At 34.7% G+C, this 16,576-nt stretch overlaps 1 protein-coding gene across 2 annotated transcripts; it reads left to right on the top strand.

Moving 5' to 3' along the window:
* On the top strand, positions 7,160-10,722 carry LOC18608925 (ACT domain-containing protein ACR4). 2 transcript variants are annotated; one of them, XM_007043841.2, is made up of 8 exons: positions 7,160-7,512; positions 7,732-7,777; positions 7,865-7,979; positions 8,070-8,137; positions 8,271-8,339; positions 8,839-9,438; positions 9,645-9,749; positions 9,842-10,722. In XM_007043841.2, exons 1-8 carry the CDS (start codon positions 7,439-7,441, stop codon positions 10,184-10,186), a joined length of 1,422 nt encoding a protein of 473 aa, XP_007043903.2. In that variant the 5' UTR covers positions 7,160-7,438; the 3' UTR covers positions 10,187-10,722. The 2 variants fall into 2 exon arrangements, with proteins under 2 accessions (XP_007043903.2, XP_007043904.2); XM_007043842.2 differs by lacking the exon at positions 8,271-8,339.

The raw sequence follows: 16,576 nt of genomic DNA, 5'->3' as shown, positions 1-16,576 counted from the left end.
ATTCAATATGCAGCTGCGATGGAAATAAAGCACCGAGACCCGACGGGTTTAATTTGAACTTCTTTAAGAGCCAATGGGGAATAATTAGAAAAGATGTCCTTGCTTTCGTGAAAGAATTCTTTGACAAAGGGAAATTTGGTGAGGGGATTAATAATTCTTTCATTACTCTCATCCCTAAGGTTGATAATCCTACACTTATCAACGAATTTAGACCAATAAGCCTTGTGGGGAGTTTATATAAGATTGTGGCCAAGATGTTAGCAAATCGGTTAAGAATGATGATAGGGGAGGTGATAGGGGTTAACCAATTTGCATTTACTAAAGGCAAGCAAATTTTAAACTATACTCTGATAGCTAATACGATCATTGATATGCTGAAAAAAGAGGGAAAGGGAGGTCTTCTGTTTAAGATCGACTTCGAGAAAGCGTATGATTGTGTTGATTGGGAGTTTATAGACCTAATTATGGGGAATATGGGATTTGGGGAAAGACGGAGGGGATGGATGAAAGAGTGCATTTTTACAGCTCAAGTTTCAGTGTTAGTTAATGGGGTCCCAACCCAACCGTTCAAAATAAGGAGAAGGCTGCGGCAAGGATGCCCTCTCTCACCATTTCTTTTCAACATTGTGGTGGAAACATTTAGTAGGTTGATGTATAAAGCAGAGGAAGAACGTCTTGTGGAGGGCATTAGGATTGGAAATAATGGGTTGTCTATCTCTCATCTCCAATTTGCATATGATACTTTAGTTTTTTGCCAACCGAGACTTGATGACATAATCAATATTAAGAGACTGCTGAAGTGTTTTCAACTAGCTTCTGATCTCAAAGTTAACTTCTTGAAAAGCAGTTTGATGGGAATAAGAATTGAGGAGAGAATTATCACTAATTAGGCTAACAATGTTTCTTGTAAAGTTAGCTCTCTTCCTGTTATGTATTTGAGACTTCCTTTAGGCACCAATAATAGGTCTAGCATCACATGGAGACCGGTCATCAACAAATTTGAGGAACATTTGGCGGGGTGGAAATCAAAAATGCCTTCAATGGGGGGAAGAGTAACACTCCTCAAATCAGTTATTGCCAGCCTCTTTCTTTTTTATATGTCTCTCTTCAAAGTTTCGGTCGGAGTAAAGAAAGAAATTGACAAAATTCAGAAGAGGTTTTTGTGGAGTGGAACGGAGGATAAAAGAAAAGTTCACTATGTTGGGTGGGAAAGGGTCTGCAATTACAAAGAGAATGGGGGACTCGGGCTTGTTGACATTGATTTAAAAAACAGAGCTTTGTTGACTAAATGGATCTGGAGGTATGGGAGGGAAAAATCAAGCTTGTGGAGGAATGTGATAGTGGAAAAAAACAGAGATGATCCAAATAGCCTCATGCTGTATGTTGAGAGAAATAAGAGAGTGTCCACCACTTGGCAGAATATAATCTCATCCTTTTCCCTTTCTAACCATTTTTTCTTGCAGGTTTCAAACAATTTTTTTAAATTGGTAGGAAAAGGTGATAGAATTCAGTTTTGGACTGAGGAATGGATTGAAGGAATCATCCTACAACATGAGTTTCCGAGAATCTACGCCTTAGCACTTAACAAAGTAGGGAGAATCAATGAGTACGGGAACTAGCAGAATAAAGAATGGAAATGGGAGGTTCAATTAAGGAGAAGAATTTTCGGGTGGGAGGATGTAAAACCCGACCCTATAAATACATGTCATGACATACATGCACTGAGTAGCATGTTATTATGCTAGGAAAGTTCTAAAAATAGACGAAACCCGATATTATACCTAACGGTACACTTGAGTTAATTTAACCTCGAACTAGTTCAAATAGGAATCGTAGGATAAAATTTAATATTTTACAGTCTAGGAATAACTAAAAATGGTTGTTCGGAGTTCGAGGGTTCATTTGGAAAAAAATTGAAAATTTTGATGTTCAGAGGCAAAATTGTCATTTTACCACCTAAGATAATAATTTGATCATGGAGTGAAATTTTTGACCAAGATTAACTATTTGGAGTATAATTTAATGATAGGAAGTGAAAATTTTCAATTTCGGCAATTTTCGAAACATAGGGGCAAAACGGTAATTTTGTCACCTCGGGGGTAAAAACCGTAATTTTCACCACCCGAAACTTGTCAAAATCATAGGATTTACTTATTTTTGGTATGAATAACTATAGTATGTTAAGTGGTGAAAAATTGAAGTTTAAAGGATGAAATTTTAAAAGTGGGTCAATGGGAAAGTGACACATGATACTTTTTAATGATTTAATATTATTTTAATGAAAAGTCAGCCCATTTAAACCCCATATTAAGTGATGGCCGGCCATAAGGAGAGAACAAGAGAGAAAATAGAGAGGAAAGAAAGAAAAGAGAAAAATCAAAGGAAAACTAGAAAATTCAAAGGGAAAATCGTGTTTTTCGACCATTTATGCGTCTAACGGTAAGATTTTTTGACTTTAGCTTGATCTCTACCTTTCTTATGCCTTTGTTTCCATTTAGCATGCTTGAGGAGAGAGATCAAAAAGTGATATCAAGGGCTGGATGAAATTCAAGGGGGAGGAATTTGAAATTTTTATGTTTTGATTTTTAGTTAAATTGATAGTTTTAGTTAGTTAAATGTGTATAGAAATCAAATTGGGCAAGAAAGCATGAAATTTTCACAATACCCACCCTTGGCTGAATGTTCAATGATGTACAATGATGATGAACTGATTTTTATTCTAAGAGAAATGAAGAGAAAATGATAAAAAATGGTTAAATGTGATAGAAAAACAAAGTGAAAAATTTACCTAGTTAATGTCCCATTTTTGGCCGAATTTTCCAAGGAGAAAAGTGAGCTGATTTTGGTGATTTTAGAGGATTATTGGCTGATATTTAATGGTTAGAAATGTTGGAGAGAAAATGGGACAATTTAGAGCTAAAATAGAGCGCGTTAGCAATTTATCGGGTAAAGTGTCAAAAATAGGTTAATACCACGTTTAAGCCGTTTTAGGCTATTGCATTTCATACCATATATTAGTATAGGATTTAAGTCAATTATATAGTGATTTAGCATCAATGTGGTAAATTGTGAAATTTTTGCAATGTGTTTAGTAGGAGAGCCTTCTAGTAAAGGCAAGGAAGTCATATCCGACGAACAGTGATCGGGGCACCTAGAAAGCATTTAATTTGTACAAACGGTGAGTAAACCCATTATTATTGTAAATTATCTAGAGTTTATTTTTAAATGATCTTTATGTATTTTATGAAACGAAAATGAGATTAAAATGAGATTTTTGATATTTTAGAAATAAATGTGACAAATAAAAATATATTGTGTTGATTATGAAATTGAGTAATTGGAGGCTGCCAATTATTTTGAAATATATATTTTCCTATAAATGGCTTATGATATATGAGTATATGTGGCTATATGTTATAATTGCATTGGAAATTTATGTAAGCTGTCTTTCACTATGCAGGCTGGGTAAGTAAATAAAAGCCACGTTATACTGTCGAAATTTTATTAAAATTGGTGGGTTTAGTCACTACAGTGGTCAGTTTCTGTGGACTGCCTATTAGAGGGGCACGGTAAACCCGGTTATATAGTTACTCTGGTAGTAGAGGCGAGGAGGGTAACTCCCAAGGTAATGTTAAAGTTCACTTCACGCCGAACCCCCACGTGAATGTGTAACTCGGCCAACGCCAAGGAATGACTTGTTTTAGAAATAAAAAATGTGTTTTACATGTAAATATCTTAACAACCTTGGCGGACTCAGTTAGATGCCTCGGCCAAGGTATCTCCGAAGATTAGTTTTGGCTTAAGCCTTGTTTTTAATAAAAGTCAAAAGCCTTAACAACTATTTTGGTAAATTACAAATATTTTATGATTTAAGAAATAAATTGCAAACCTTGTGAAATGGTTTGTAATTTGTTGTTTAAACTTGCCTCCATGTTACTCGTCTTTAGATATTTATGATAATGTCTGTTTACTCATTGGGATTGCGAAATCTCACCCACCTCCTTTCCAAATATTTCAGGCCTGTGGTAGCTTGTAAATATCGATTTTGTCGAGGATTCTAGTTGACCCCTCTATCTTACAAACAGTTGGTTACTATCACCAACACTTGGTGTACTTTGGGGCCACTTGTCATTGTAATTATTAGTGTACACTATAACTTCGTAAATTCTTGTATGTATGAATTTATTTTACTTCTAAGTTACAAAAGATTACTTACACGTGTTTCTATAAATATTATTTTATATAAAAATGCTATATTTTTATTTTTGATTTACTTGAGCCGAAAACGACTGAAAATTGTTTAAAACTGATATGTAAGCCTTGCGGGGTTCCGATTGATATTTTGGATAATGAGTATCAATCGGAAAGTCACGGCAGTTGTCATAGACCCGATGGAGGTTTCGGGTCGTGACAAAAGAGGAGCATTGGAATAATTTCAAAGATCTATTGGAAGAAATTCAACTTTATGAAGATATGCCAGACACCATAGTATGGAAAGGCACCCCTTTAGGAGAGTATTCTGTTAAAAATTTCTGCTATCAATATTTGAAAGAGGACAACAGCAGGAATAAATTGTGGAAGAGTGTGTGGGTCAGTTTAGCTCCCTTCAAAACAGAGATCTTCGTGTGGCAGGTTCTTCAAGGAAGGGTGGCAATTAAAGAAGAGCTTGTGAAACGTGGTTTGATGAATAGGAGTGCTGCTGTCTACCCCTTGTGTAATGAGGCAAACGAGTCTGTTTCGCACCTTTTTCTTCATTGTAAAAAATCTTGGATGATTTGGTCAAGCCGGTGCAACGTATGGGACATTGCTTGGGTCATGCCGAACGATTCCGCTACTCTCTTTAATGCACGAAACGCAGTTGCTATAAAAGAAGGTGAAATCTCAATATGGAAAATAGCTTTCTACACTGTGGTCTGGTAGCTGTGGCTATTTCAGAATGAAATCGTTTTCAACGGAAAACATTGGGATCAGGACCAATTGTTTGAGCTTATCAAACTCCGAGTAGCTTCATGGGCCAAGGCTAAATGGCCATTTTTGCAAAATAGTGTATTGGACATCTATAGAACACCAAAGGCAGAAGTCCATATTAAAAAGCAAAAAAAAGACAGGCCTGAGATGCGATGGAAAGAGCCAGAGGAGGGGAAAATGAAGTTTAATGTTGACGGTGCTGCGAATGGGTGTCCGGGAGAGGCAAGAATAGGTGGGATTCTAAGGGATGAAAAAGGGACTAGAAAAATGATATTCTTTAAATCCATAGGAAAAGGTGATTCAAATTTAGCAAAAGTGTTGGCAATAAGAGAAGCTTTTTTACTCTTTTTAGCATCAAGATGGAGAAGCACACATATAATGGTGGTTGAAAGTGACTCCAAGAATGTTGTTCAGTGGATTAATGAACCCAAAAAAGCCCCATGGAGAATGAGAAAGTGGATCCTTCACATTGAGATGCTAAAAAGGAAAATGGTTCAATAGGAAGTCCAGCATGTCTTCAGGGAAGCCAACCAGCAACTTGACAATTTAGCAAAATCAGGGATAGGAAGAGTTCAAGATCTGCTTAACGTTTGGGGCGAGGCTACTAATATAAACGATTGAGTCTGCCCAAAGTTTGCATCTGTCTCACCTGTTCCTGCAGGAGTGAGGTAGAGGACCTTCTTTAACGGTTAATTTTTTCTTTTTTGGCTGTAGGCATTGAATAGATTTGTTGGCTTAATAGGGGAACGTCTTTCAATTCTTTTAAGCCTTTAAACCTTGTGTTGATGATTGGGTTAAGCAGTGTTTTCTAATTGTTCATTGAAGGTTGGTGTATAGGGTTTTTTTGCAGGTGTGGTTTTTTGCTTACCTGAGTGTTGGAAACGATTTTGTATAAGTATACCCCTTTATTTTGTACGGGGCATACTAGGCAAAATCTCTGTAAAGAGAGGAACTTTTGTTCCCTTTTCTTCTGGATAATATGGAAATTAAAAAAAAAACCTACAAGTTAAAAATTGAGCGGTTGCACAAAATCGAAGTCGAAGTATGCTGATTTATGATTTATCTCAAGATTCAAATCAATTTATTTTTCCTATTAAATTACACCAATTGTATATCACAGGTTATGCCTCTAAACTGATTCGGAGCTGCAAAAAATAACTATAATTCATCAATTGAGGAAAAATGAGGAAAAGGAAAATGAAATAGTTGCTTGGACTTATCTCTGTCGTTCCCTATTACTATAAACAAATGATTTCTCCACTCTCTTGTGCTCCGAAGAGTGGGTATGATAGGGATATCCATAGTCCACAATATAAAAACAAGAGTTAAATGGAAGAAATGAGTAGGTGAAGCAAAGTGAAAGTAATGGAGAATACTTTCCAAGACATCCCACGAGAAAAATTAAGGATATTTTGACTGAAACATTTCCTTATGTATGGTATATTAATAGTAAGAACATGCGTATGTAGAAATGGGTAAATGGTAGAGAGAAAAGAAGGGGAAGAGTGAATGGGTTATGGATTCTGTTGTGCAAGTAGGCAAGCAAAATCCAATATGAGGATAGCGGATGTTCTGTAAAGAATGGAAATAGAGAGACAAAAGGATCCACTTGCCAGCTTATCGGAATACTACTAAGTGAGGCGTAGAGGCATCCTCACCCCTCCCTAAGATCCCTACTAGATTGCAATTTTCACTTTGTGACGGAAGATGAGAAGCGGTGATTCTTCTAACCCCCCAAAGCACAGCAAAATCCTGCTAGATTTTCAGATGATATTTGAGCAAAAAAGATATCTAACAGGGTTTAACCAGGTCAAGAGGCTCGGGGCTAGGGGCCAGGTGCCAGGGGCCGGGGCGTCTCTCCGTTTATTTACTAGTAACAAATAGCCTTGAACACCAAACGTAGCAACATTGAGCCGCCTTGTGAAAGAACAGCCACAGCACACCAAAAACGCAATGAGGGGGGCGGCCACCAAATGTTATGAAGAGAGCAACGTGGGGCCCATTGTGCCAGCGACAAGCCCGTATGAGAGCACCATGCGCTGCCTTTTATTAATTTATTTAATATTAAATTACTATACTAGGAGAGGTCAGAGGAGTAATTGACATAATCACACACACGTGTATATATATATATATAAATATACACACATATATATATATATATATATATATACACACACACAAGCTTTGCTTCTTTGTTATACTGTTGTGTCCCTCCAAAACTCTTCGTCCAACTCAAGAGCCACCACCGCCCAACAAACTCTTAACACACCCCACACAAGCCACAACCAAACTCAGAATTCAAGGGCTCTTCTTAACAAACTCGCGCAAATTTGAACAAGATAACACTGCTGAACCCCCCCATTTCGAACAAGATAACACACCCCATTTCGATTCCTCTTCCATACTTTTATATAGCTCTTTTTTCTGGGTTTTTTTTTCTTTCTTCTTTCTCTTCTTTTTCTTGGTAATGGATTGTTGGTCTCCTTCTTTAACGTTGGATGCAGAGTTTGAGAAGCTTGTGATTCGAATGAACCCTCCAAGGTCCTTCATTTCTTCTGATTTTTACTTTCTTTCTTTTTTAATGACTATTTGGGTCCCGGGGGTGGATTCTCTTTTATGGTAGTATTTTTCAAATCTTTGTTTTTGTAATTAAAGTGGGTTCTTTTTGTTTATATTTTCTTGAAAAATCACCATTTTTTTATTGATATGAAATCGAATAGTTTCAAGAATTTTCGTTTATTTTTGTTGTTGGCTTTGCAGGGTTACAGTTGATAATGCCACAAGCAGGAAAGCAACTTTAATTAAGGTAACAGATTGAATTATTAAGAATTTTTTTTTTACAAGCAATTGTGAGGATTGTCTGATGAAGTTTGGTTTCGTGGAAACTTTGCAGGTTGATAGTGCTAATAAGAGAGGAAGTCTGCTAGAAGTGGTTCAGGTTTTGACTGATTTGGATCTTATTATTAGGCGAGCTTACATTTCTTCAGATGGGGAGTGGTTCATGGATGGTTAGCTCCTTGGTTGTATTGAACTTGTTTGATAAAATGTTTAATTGTATGGAATCTGATTGGGGTTTTCCTTCAAATGGTTCTTTGCAGTTTTTCACGTGACAGATCAGTATGGGAATAAGCTATCTGAAGTTGATGTGGCCGAAAGAATTCAGCAGGTACTTCTGCAAAACTAGTGGTGATCTTATTACTTGATTTATCTTAAAACAAATTCATGAAAGATGATTTTGCTGGAGATCCAATGTAAAGTGGTGTCTGAGACTGAGGTTCGGTTAGATTTATTTTTAACAGAAACCAAAGAGTTCCCTCCACCAATTCTTACTCGAGTGGGAATCAAGTGTTCTGCTAGTTGCTAGAGCGGTAACACCACCATTGATTGCTAAAACTGCTTTATGTATTCTATCTCTGATTGCTCACTTTTTATGCTCCACTCCTGCTTAAATTTTCAACCACAGAATTGGCCTTCATTTGTCTGCATTTAGACTGGATATTATCCTTATAAAAAGTCAACAAACCAAAAGGATGAGGAAAATTTTAGCACGAGGACGAATACTGTAAACGACTCTTGCGTCAATGATCAAATGCCATGGAAGGAATAGTGCCAGTCAAATTGTAAATTGGAATAGACAGCACAAGTATACATACTGTGTACTTATCTGGTAGTATGTGTCAATCACTAAATACCGAGCCTTCTATCATAATAGCCCTCCCACATTATTTGCATCTACTAGTTAATACAACATTGTCAGACAAAGGAAAAGCAGTGCTTGCTGTCTGTCTTTACTATGATGATTTAGCTACATGCTATGAGGAGTCGTGAATTCCATATCATATTGATGATTCAATTGACATGTCGCAGCAACTGGGACCAAGAGCATACAGTTTCAGGTCCTTGACAAGATCTGTGGGCGTTCAAGCTGCCTCAAAACACACAACTATTGAATTGACTGGGAGAGACCGACCAGGCTTGCTCTCAGAGGTTTTTGCTGTTTTGACTGACCTCAAATGTAATGGAGTAGCTGCTGAAGTGTGGACCCACAATTCAAGAATGGCATCAGTTGTTTACATCACCGATGAGGCTACTGGATCATCAATTGACAATCCTGAAAGATTAACGAAGATCAAACAGCTTCTCCTCTATGTTCTGAAAGGGGATAGAGATCAGATGCGTGCTAATACTGCTGTTTCTGTTGGCTCAACGCATACAGAAAGGAGGCTGCACCAGATGATGTATGCTGATCGTGACTATGACATGAATGATGCTGACAGTGGATCAACGAGTGAATGGAGCAAACCTCTAGTGACTGTGGAAAATTGTGCTGATAAGGGATACACTGTTGTGAACTTGAGGTGCCTTGATCGGCCTAAGCTACTCTTTGATACGGTTTGCACATTGACAGATATGCAATATGTGGTATACCATGCAACTGTGATAGCAGAAGGACCAGAGGCTTATCAGGTTGCCCTTGTTTCCCTCAAGTTGTAATTGCAAATTTTTTTGGATCCATTAGTTTTATGTTAAATGCAAGTTTAAAGTCACATGGATGATAATTGATATATTGCATTAACTTATTAAGTTTTTTATTGTCATTGATTATAACTGATATCATTGATATTGATATCTTGCATCTAGTTAATTGTTTGTTTAACTTTTTGGATTGATAGGAATACTACATCAGGCACATGGATGGTTGCCCTGTTAGTTCTGAACCAGAGAGACAGAGGGTAATTAATTGTTTGGAGGCTGCTATTAAGAGGCGAGCTTCTAAGGTAAGGATATGGGGAAGTTTAGAGTACATTCTACCGGCTGATTCTTTTTGCTAGTGTTTTGTTTTGATGTTAATATGTTATTTTTGATGCAGGGCATAAGACTGGAACTCTGTAGTGAAGACAGGGTAGGCCTTCTGTCTGATGTGACTCGCATATTTAGAGAAAATGGTCTCTCAGTCACTCGAGCAGAGGTTACGACCAGGGGTTCCCAAGCTGTCAATGCTTTTTGTGTGACTGATGCGTCAGGAGATCCGGTGAAAAGTGAAACAATTGAAGCAGTTCGGAAAGAGCTTGGCCTTACTATACTTCACGTGAAGGATGATGCTTACTCAAAATCCCCGCCTCAGGAGAGTGGGGGATTCTCTTTGGGCACTCTGTTTAAATCTAGATCAGAGAAGTTCCTTTACAACCTGGGCCTCATAAAGTCATGTTCTTGAGCAGTTTCACCAGGTTATTCCTCTTGGTGTTTGTAAATGTTGATAAAGCTTGGCCAAACTGTAGATTTTGCGTCAGAAAATGCATTTGAAGCTTTATTCCAACCCTGTGTAGGGATCTTGATTCAGGTATTAGACTAGTCATTTTAGCTTGTAAAGTTGTAAATATATTTCGTTAGTTTCATTCCTTGGTCTTGAAGAGTAATGCAAATACACGCATCACTCTTCTCGTGATGTAAAATCGTGAAAAATCTGTGTTCTAGTTTGCCGATAAAAGAGCATTTTTAGAGACGTAAAGGAAAAGTGCAATCATCTACAAATTAGCAGTAGTTTATCATGGGAATGTGTTTGAAGTGATCTGGGATAAAGGCAGGCACATCGCTGATGGGTTCCAAAGGGACAACAAATCAAGGATTCAATTGGTGAAAAGGAAATGCAATTGCTTCTATTGCAGCCAAAAGTGTGTTTGTTCAAAATGACCCTTTGTCTCAAACTGAGTTGTCTGTTTTTGGCTAAAAAAGTTGTGTCTTGTGCAAATATGTTACGGCAAAATGATGGCACCTTCAGCATTCCGCTGGAGCATCTTGTTTGTTACAGTCTGATGACATGACTAATGAATTTAAGGAAAGATTCCATCCATGGATGTGGTCAGAGTCTCTATGCTTTCTTCCACAACAATATGCTATTTTTATTTTCTATATTTACCCGCCGCCTTTTCTTTTTTCCATTTCCGCCACACAAATTAGTGGGGGAATTGTCATTTTTGAACATATTATTAATCCTACTTGAAAGCCTTCAATGGATTGTTGTTGCATTTGTGCAAGTGCCACCATACAGTAGTAACCCTAGTCCCTAGCTAAAAGGCAAACATAGATTTGGCGCAATTAACAAATCGTCCGTCACATTTTTTGTTTCCGATAAGACGCTCCAACCACAAAATGCCTCTTCAATCAAGCATAGCATTCTCTACCTCTTTTCTAGTTAATTATAAATTTTGTGCTGAGGTCGACACGTTTTGATCCGCTTCAATTTAGGCTCCCATGACCATCCACCCAATTTTCATTCTTCAAATGATTTACTTGATAACAAGGGCAGCATCCTCAATGGTTTGTTAAGTACAAGTGTAAGAATGAAAAATTTTAAATTAATAGAAATAAAAAATATAAAGTCTTTAAAGTGATGTTTTATTTAGTTAAAAAAAATTCTATCAAAAGGATTTTTATAATTTCATTTAATTATCTACTTACAATAATCTGATAAAAATTATACACTTAGACTCATCTTGACATTTTTTTATATATACGTCTTGCTTGAAAGAGATTAATTTTCAAAAAGAAACCCTCCACCCTCTCCTCGCTTCCCTCACAAGTCTCTTGACCCTCCTTTCCTTCGGCATTCCCTCGACCTCTCATTCCCCACTTTGTCTTTCTCAACCTTCCCCCCTTGACCCTCCCCTCTTTCTTGACTTCCACAAGTCTCCATTTCTTTCCACTTTCATCATCACAGTCTTTTTCGCCCTTTATTGTCAGCATCTTTCACTTTTTCTCTCTTTTGTCACAATCCAAATCTAGGCCATGGCCGGTACAAGGGCCTAATAACAAAAGCCCAAGCAAGCCTTGTAATCATACACGACCTGTACATGCTTTTATGAGGCATATTCCATCCATACACGAACGTATATTCTTCCTTCCATATTTTCATTTTCAAAAATATCCATATATTGCACAAGTGTGAGCTAAAGTTGCTCACAATGCTTGTACTCTTAAGATAATGATATGAGTTATTTAGTTAGATTATAATATCTTGCTAGAGTTATACTATAATACTATTAGTTAGTTAGAGTTAGAATATAAATAAAATTAAAATCAGTCTTATATATATATATATATAAAGCATATATAATTAAGTTTTATCAATACACAATTTATATTCTCTTCTTCTTTTTTAACATGGAATCAGAGCCTCCTTACAAGGCACCTTGATTGTTGGCCATCATTGTTTCATGTGCCCCGTGTCAATAGCTCTGTCTCACGCATTGACATCTTTAGCCACTATATAACACGTTTGCTGTGACGTCATTCAACTTGTCGTGGGTGTTTCGCCATGGCGTTCAACTTATCGTGTTTCGCCATGATGTTCAACTTGCTGTGTTTTTATCGCAATGTTCAACTCATATCATGTTTCGCCACGATGTTCAACTCATGCTGTGTTTCGCCACGCCATTTAACTCATGCCGTGTTTTCTCATGCCATTCAACTCATACAGTGTTTTGTCACGACATTCGACTCATGCCATGTTTCATCACATCATTAACTTGTCGTGTTTCATCACGCCATTCAATTTGCTGTGTTTCACCACGTCATTCAACTTTTTATGTCATGTTTCACCATGTCATTCACGTGTTTCACTACGTCAAAATGTCGTGCAGCCTTTAGTTGATTTCAAGTACATTTTAAGAGTTTATCTTAGTTTATCTTAATTTTTAACCTCAAATTGGCATGTACGATACCAACTTGAGTTTGAGGGGGATTATTAAGATAATGATATGAGTTATTTAGTTAGAGTTATAATACAATAGTATTACTTAGTTAGATTACAATATCTTGTTAAAATTATACTATAATACTATTAAGACGTACTTGGTTGGGGGGAATGGAATAGTTATTCCTCCCTTATTCTCATTCTTGAGATAAAACTGCATTTAGTTCAATGAAATGGCTATTCCTCATAATAGCCATTCCAAGAGGTGCCTAAATAGCCATTATCAAGACCTCTCTTGGTAATGGCTATTTCGAATTATTGGGAATAAGAAAAGAAGTTGATTAGATAAATATATTTTTTTATAATTTAAAAAATTACCATATAAAATAACACTAAATTTATTTTTTTTTCTCTCTTCCTCACTCCTCTCTCTAAAGCACATAAGATATGAAATTTTTTACTTCATTTTCAAAGAAAAAGAAATGAAAATATTTAAATATTATTTAATATATTAATATTATTTAACTATAATAAATATTATAAGGAATATTTTTTAATATTATTATTTGAATATAATAAATGTAATAAAGAATATTATTTAGTATTTTTTAAATTTAATGAAGAATATATTTTATCTTTAATATTAAATATTATTTAATTATAATAAAAAGTTTAATTATCTTCTAATACAAAATATTATTAAATTATAACAAAAATATGTTTGTATTTTGGTGAAAATATTATTTAATTATAGTAAAAGTTATTTTGATTTTATTACTTAGAATATTTTTATCTTTTAACAAATAAATTCTTTAATTTTAATAAAAGTTATTTTTATCATTTATCACTTATTCCTTACTTATTCTTAAAACTATTCCTATCAATCAATTATTGGAATAAATCATAATAATAATTCCTATTCTATTCCATTCCCATGAACCAAACTATACAATAGTTATTCCTCCCTCATTATATTCCTATAGAATAACAATTTTATTCCCCTTCTATTCTATTTTGTGAACCAAACGTACCCTTAGTTAGTTAGAGTTATACTATAAATAAGATTATGATTAGCCTTGTATATATCCCTCTCTATGTAGCATAAATACTTAAGTTTTATCAATACATAATTTATATTCTCTTCTTCTTTTCTAACATGTACATAACATCATCATAATATTATAACTGTGTGCCATCTCGTGGCTACATCATAGAATACTTTGATATCTCATAACTACGAAATATATACAAGACTAGACAACGGAGTCAACATTAAGGCTCAGTAATGCTACTTAATGCCTTTAACGCAAACCTACCAAAAAAGGTGATTAGAGACCTTTCCAAGACTTAGGCTCCAGATGATCTGTGGATTTGAAAACCAAAAACATGAGTTTGAAATAGGTGAGTGTAGAATTTGGTGAGTGAACATAGAAAGGGAACAAGCATACATATAGGAGAATTTAAAATAATCTTGCCTTTAGTTGAAACTATGCACATTTAGGTTTTTAAACCAAATCCATGATTCAATAATATATATATATATATATGCCTTCGACTGTGACCAATTTATTTAAAATCAATTACAAGCTTAAACTATGTTGGCAAGGAATTCCCAATTGAAAACAAGTTAAAAACCAACCAATTTTGAGAAAATGAATTGTAGGTATCAATACCCTTATTATGGCTATTGATATTTTTATAACAAAATTCCTTTGTACCCCTTTCTAGGGATGAGCAAAACTGAACCAGACCAATTACCCAGTCGAACCAAATGCAATTTAAAAAATAGTTCGGTCTAATTGTTCTATTGGATCAATTGGTCCAAAAAGTTTGATCTAATTAGTTTATTTGGTCGGCTCTCAATTTTAAAATTTTTGAACCAAATCGACTAAAAAACCAAACTAATTATATATATATTAATATATAAAATATTTTCTATTTATTGTTTTTAAATTCATATAAAATATAGTATACACTTAATATTTTCAATTTTTAATTACTATTTACTAAGTTACATTCCCCACTTTTCACTTCTTCATTTTTAGTTTTTAACCACCTATCCTTTACTCTTTCTTTTTTTCTCACCTAGTCACCATTACACTTACTCTTTCTTTAATTTTTTTAATTCTTTTTTGTTTATGCATTTTAGAGATATCAAATATTGGAATTGTGGATTCCAATTTCGTTATTGACGATTGATGCGTAAAGAGGTTAGAAATGCATTATTCACAGTTCAATTAAGGTAAACATTAAATTTTATGACTTTTTACATAATTTTTCATTTTTAATCTTCTTTTACTTTGTTATTAAAAAATTTATACTAATTATATTTTTTGTATTCTTTCAATTGTAAGAACCAAGTCATGGAAGAGATTCAAGTTGATAATTTGCAATAGTTAATGGCCTTATGTTAGATAGCTTTTATTTTGTGGATGTTCATTTTATTATCTTTGACTCTTTGTTATGTTAAATCTTGAATGTTGATTTGATGCTTTAAGTAAAAAGACATAATTATGTGAGTGAAGGAACAAATGTTATTTTTTTTTATATTTAGATTATTTGTATATTTTATAATAATGGATGAAGTTTATAAGTTTTAATATTGTAATTTGCAAAAAAAAAAGTGATAAAATTTTGATCCTTTGGTCATTCTTTATGTTTGATCAGTTTTTGTTGGTTTTCTAAAAATATTTATTCTAATTAGGCTTTAGGTATAACGAACCAAACCAACCAAACCATCCAATTGCTCACCCCTACCCTTTTCTAGCTTCCAAAAATCAATACCCATGAATAGATGCATCGATACTTTTCGTCCAGCATGTTATTGGATGTGCAATATCGATACTTAATCTCTAGGTACCAATACTTTTTGTCCAATAAGCTACAGGCTATCCAAGTATCGATACCTAGGTCATAGGTATCGATACCTTGAATACAGGACACCTCTAAAGGTCTTTCTAAAGTATTGACACCTTATTCATAAGTATATATACCTCATTCAAAAGATTCATATTTTTCACATGAAACATTTGAAAAGTTTACCAAACTTAAAAGTAAAGACCTTTAACATTTAGTGCATGGTCAATGATCATGCTTACAACAATGGAGACCCTGAAAACACTTTCCAATCTCATAATATCAATATCAAACGAAATTCACATCAAGGCACCAAATTCGTACTTTATAATACATTCATTTTCTAGTGGAGCATGCTCAAGAAGTACATATGTATATATGGTTCATAGGGTTATTACTTGAGAGATAGTGCCATTTCGTCCCCACTATTTAGGGCATCTTTAAGGTAGCTAACCTTTATTATAAATATGGTATAGTGCATATAGACAATGACTGTAATGTAATATCATGTGCTTATTCTCCATCACACATGGCTACCATTGTACATCCCTTGCTAGTTGGGACAACTACATTGTGCACAATGTCTAGCAAATACTATTGCTAGCTACAGATCCCTAATTTAAGTAGCTCTACCTAAGAACATTTAATTCATCTAAGTCTTTCATGAGACTTTTCACATTGTCATAGTGCAATATTTCAAACATGTGATTTCATCACGTAACCATCAATGGACATCTTTCCATTGATATTATCATATATAACCCATAACCTATGGTTATCAACAATACTTTAAAACATCATATTTTTCGTACTCAATACATTTAAATTCAACATTTTGTAACACAATATCATTGAGACATCAACTTAAAAGAGCTTGTTCCCATGCACATTTTTAAGATACTGTATTGTACATATAGATAGTCATTATATATATAATAAGACAACGGCAAAGCCATAAATTGGACATTTTTCCACAATATCACATACATTTGAAACTTCATCTTTTAAATATTTCATGCATTTACTTATTAAAATAGTTTTGAATGCAAATCCACT

Source organism: Theobroma cacao, chromosome 2, assembly GCF_000208745.1.
Source record: "Theobroma cacao cultivar B97-61/B2 chromosome 2, Criollo_cocoa_genome_V2, whole genome shotgun sequence".
Classification (NCBI taxonomy): Eukaryota; Viridiplantae; Streptophyta; class Magnoliopsida; order Malvales; family Malvaceae; genus Theobroma; species Theobroma cacao.
Note: the sequence above shows the minus strand (reverse complement) of the source record. Positions and strands in the feature narration are given on the sequence as shown.

Excerpts from the sequence above, each read along its gene's own strand:
- LOC18608925 (XM_007043841.2), top strand. The coding sequence starts at position 7,439 with ATGGATTGTTGGTCTCCTTCTTTAACGTTGGATGCAGAGTTTGAGAAG. Across the intron at positions 7,513-7,731 it reads ATTCGAATGAACCCTCCAAG|GGTTACAGTTGATAATGCCA; the intron begins GTCCTTCATTTC and ends TTGGCTTTGCAG. Across the intron at positions 7,778-7,864 it reads GGAAAGCAACTTTAATTAAG|GTTGATAGTGCTAATAAGAG; the intron begins GTAACAGATTGA and ends GAAACTTTGCAG.